The sequence below is a fragment of the Ctenocephalides felis genome, unplaced genomic scaffold, assembly GCF_003426905.1.
Source record: "Ctenocephalides felis isolate EL2017-DRISC unplaced genomic scaffold, ASM342690v1 CF-g0.4_SCAFFOLD_01702, whole genome shotgun sequence".
NCBI lineage: Eukaryota > Metazoa > Arthropoda > Insecta > Siphonaptera > Pulicidae > Ctenocephalides > Ctenocephalides felis.
Window position 1 is genome coordinate 2,095 of NW_020537856.1, and position 1,737 is coordinate 3,831.

Consider the following 1,737-nt stretch of genomic DNA (forward strand, 5'->3'; position numbering starts at 1 on the left):
CGAAAATACTGTGATTTAACATTTATTTATATTTATTAAATATTTATATTATTTAGTGCTAACGGGTGCTAACTATTAATTTATTATATACAAACTTACCATAAACCTTCTATACTGTTTTGTACGTGATTAACTCCAGGTATTGTGGTTACATTTACATCTTTGTTTACATTTAATATTTAACCTGTTACTTCTTAGTTCTAATGGAAGAAAAATCTGAAATGACGCCTGCCCAAGAGACCTCTCCCACAGAGGCTCAAATAAGTTTGGCAAATTTCTGGCCCAAAGTTATGGAAGAAATAAACAACGTAACTGCTGAGGACTTCAAACACCAATCTTTACCTTTAGCACGTATAAAGAAGATCATGAAATTAGATGACGATGTAAAAATGATTTCTGCAGAAGCACCTATGTTGTTTGCTAAAGCTGCAGAGATATTTATAAACGAGTTAACTCTACGAGCATGGACACACACAGAGGATAATAAAAGAAGGACGTTACAGCGTAGTGATATTGCAATGGCTGTTACAATAAATGATCAGTTTGATTTTTTGATAGACATAGTGCCCAGGGATGAAATTAAACCCCAAAAGCCACGTGAAGAGGGTGTATCTAGAGTTTTGACTTCTGAGCAAATACAGTACTACGTTCAGCTTGCACAACAACAAAACCAAGCACAACAACAACAACAACAAACAGTCACACAAGCAACCAATAACACCACAGAAGTTACTACTCAAAATGTAACAACAGCGGATAATGCACAAACAGCAACTTTGACAACGCCTTTAACAACGAGTAACAATAGCTTAAGTAACATTCAAATTATGCAACAGATTGTATCGCCTTCTGGAGAGGTGCAACATGTTCCTATATCTGTGACACCGGCACAATTGAATATGATTCGAATGCAAATGCAGAATAACACATCACAACCGATAGTCTTACAAGCTTTGCCGAGGTCGACTGCACAGTCACAAATCTTACAAGTCGGCCAGAATAATGGTGCTTCAGTGTATTTAACATCAGCAGCGAGTATTTCGGAATCTAATGAGTGAATTTAATATTATCTAATGGATAATCACAACATGAATATGTATATAATTAATTTATAAGGTACTTTTAATGATACAGATAAAATAAGCCATAATTTTGCAAATAGTTTCAAGTCTTATAATTTACTACTTGATAATATTTGCAATTATAGTGATATAAATATTTCGATTATTAGCTTTTCTTTAGCTAGGATTTTGATCAATAATTTATATAATTAATATATAAAATTTGAATTGTACATAAATTGATAAATAAATTTTAATTTATAAATAAATTAAAATTTATTTGATTATTCAGACTGCTAAGTCACTATATAGAAATTTGTTTTTTTTTTTAAGATTTTGAATAAAAAATAATTCAACTTATTACTATATTTTACTTTAAAAAGGATTTGCAGTGTTATGTTTTTTAATTAACGGTTTTCCTAATGTACTTTTGGACCTTCCTGTTTTGTACTACTCCCCAAAATATGCCATCACTTGGAAATGGCTTGATGGGGAACTCCTAATTCTGAAGCAAGCTCTTCTTGAGTTTGGCGCGAGTCCTCTTGAGCCAGGCCTCCAAATTTGCGTATTTGAAGGTTTTGGACCTTCCTGTTTTGTACTACTCATCAATGCATGCAATCCCTTGGCAATGGCTCTAATTCTGAAGCAAGCTCTTTCAGAGTTTGACACCAATCCT

General features: G+C 32.9%; 1 protein-coding gene across 1 annotated transcript; it reads left to right on the plus strand.

The window, feature by feature from the left end:
* Nucleotides 1–1,126, plus strand: LOC113374313 (nuclear transcription factor Y subunit gamma-like). Its single transcript, XM_026614427.1, has 2 exons — nucleotides 1–139; nucleotides 199–1,126. The coding sequence occupies exon 2, from the start codon at nucleotides 204–206 to the stop codon at nucleotides 1,056–1,058; it is 855 nt and encodes a 284-aa protein (XP_026470212.1). The 5' UTR covers nucleotides 1–139; nucleotides 199–203; the 3' UTR covers nucleotides 1,059–1,126.
* The last annotated feature ends 611 nt before the right edge of the window (nucleotides 1,127–1,737 follow it).

Coding starts and splice junctions, on each gene's coding strand:
- LOC113374313 (XM_026614427.1), top strand. CDS start 204: ATGGAAGAAAAATCTGAAATGACGCCTGCCCAAGAGACCTCTCCCACA.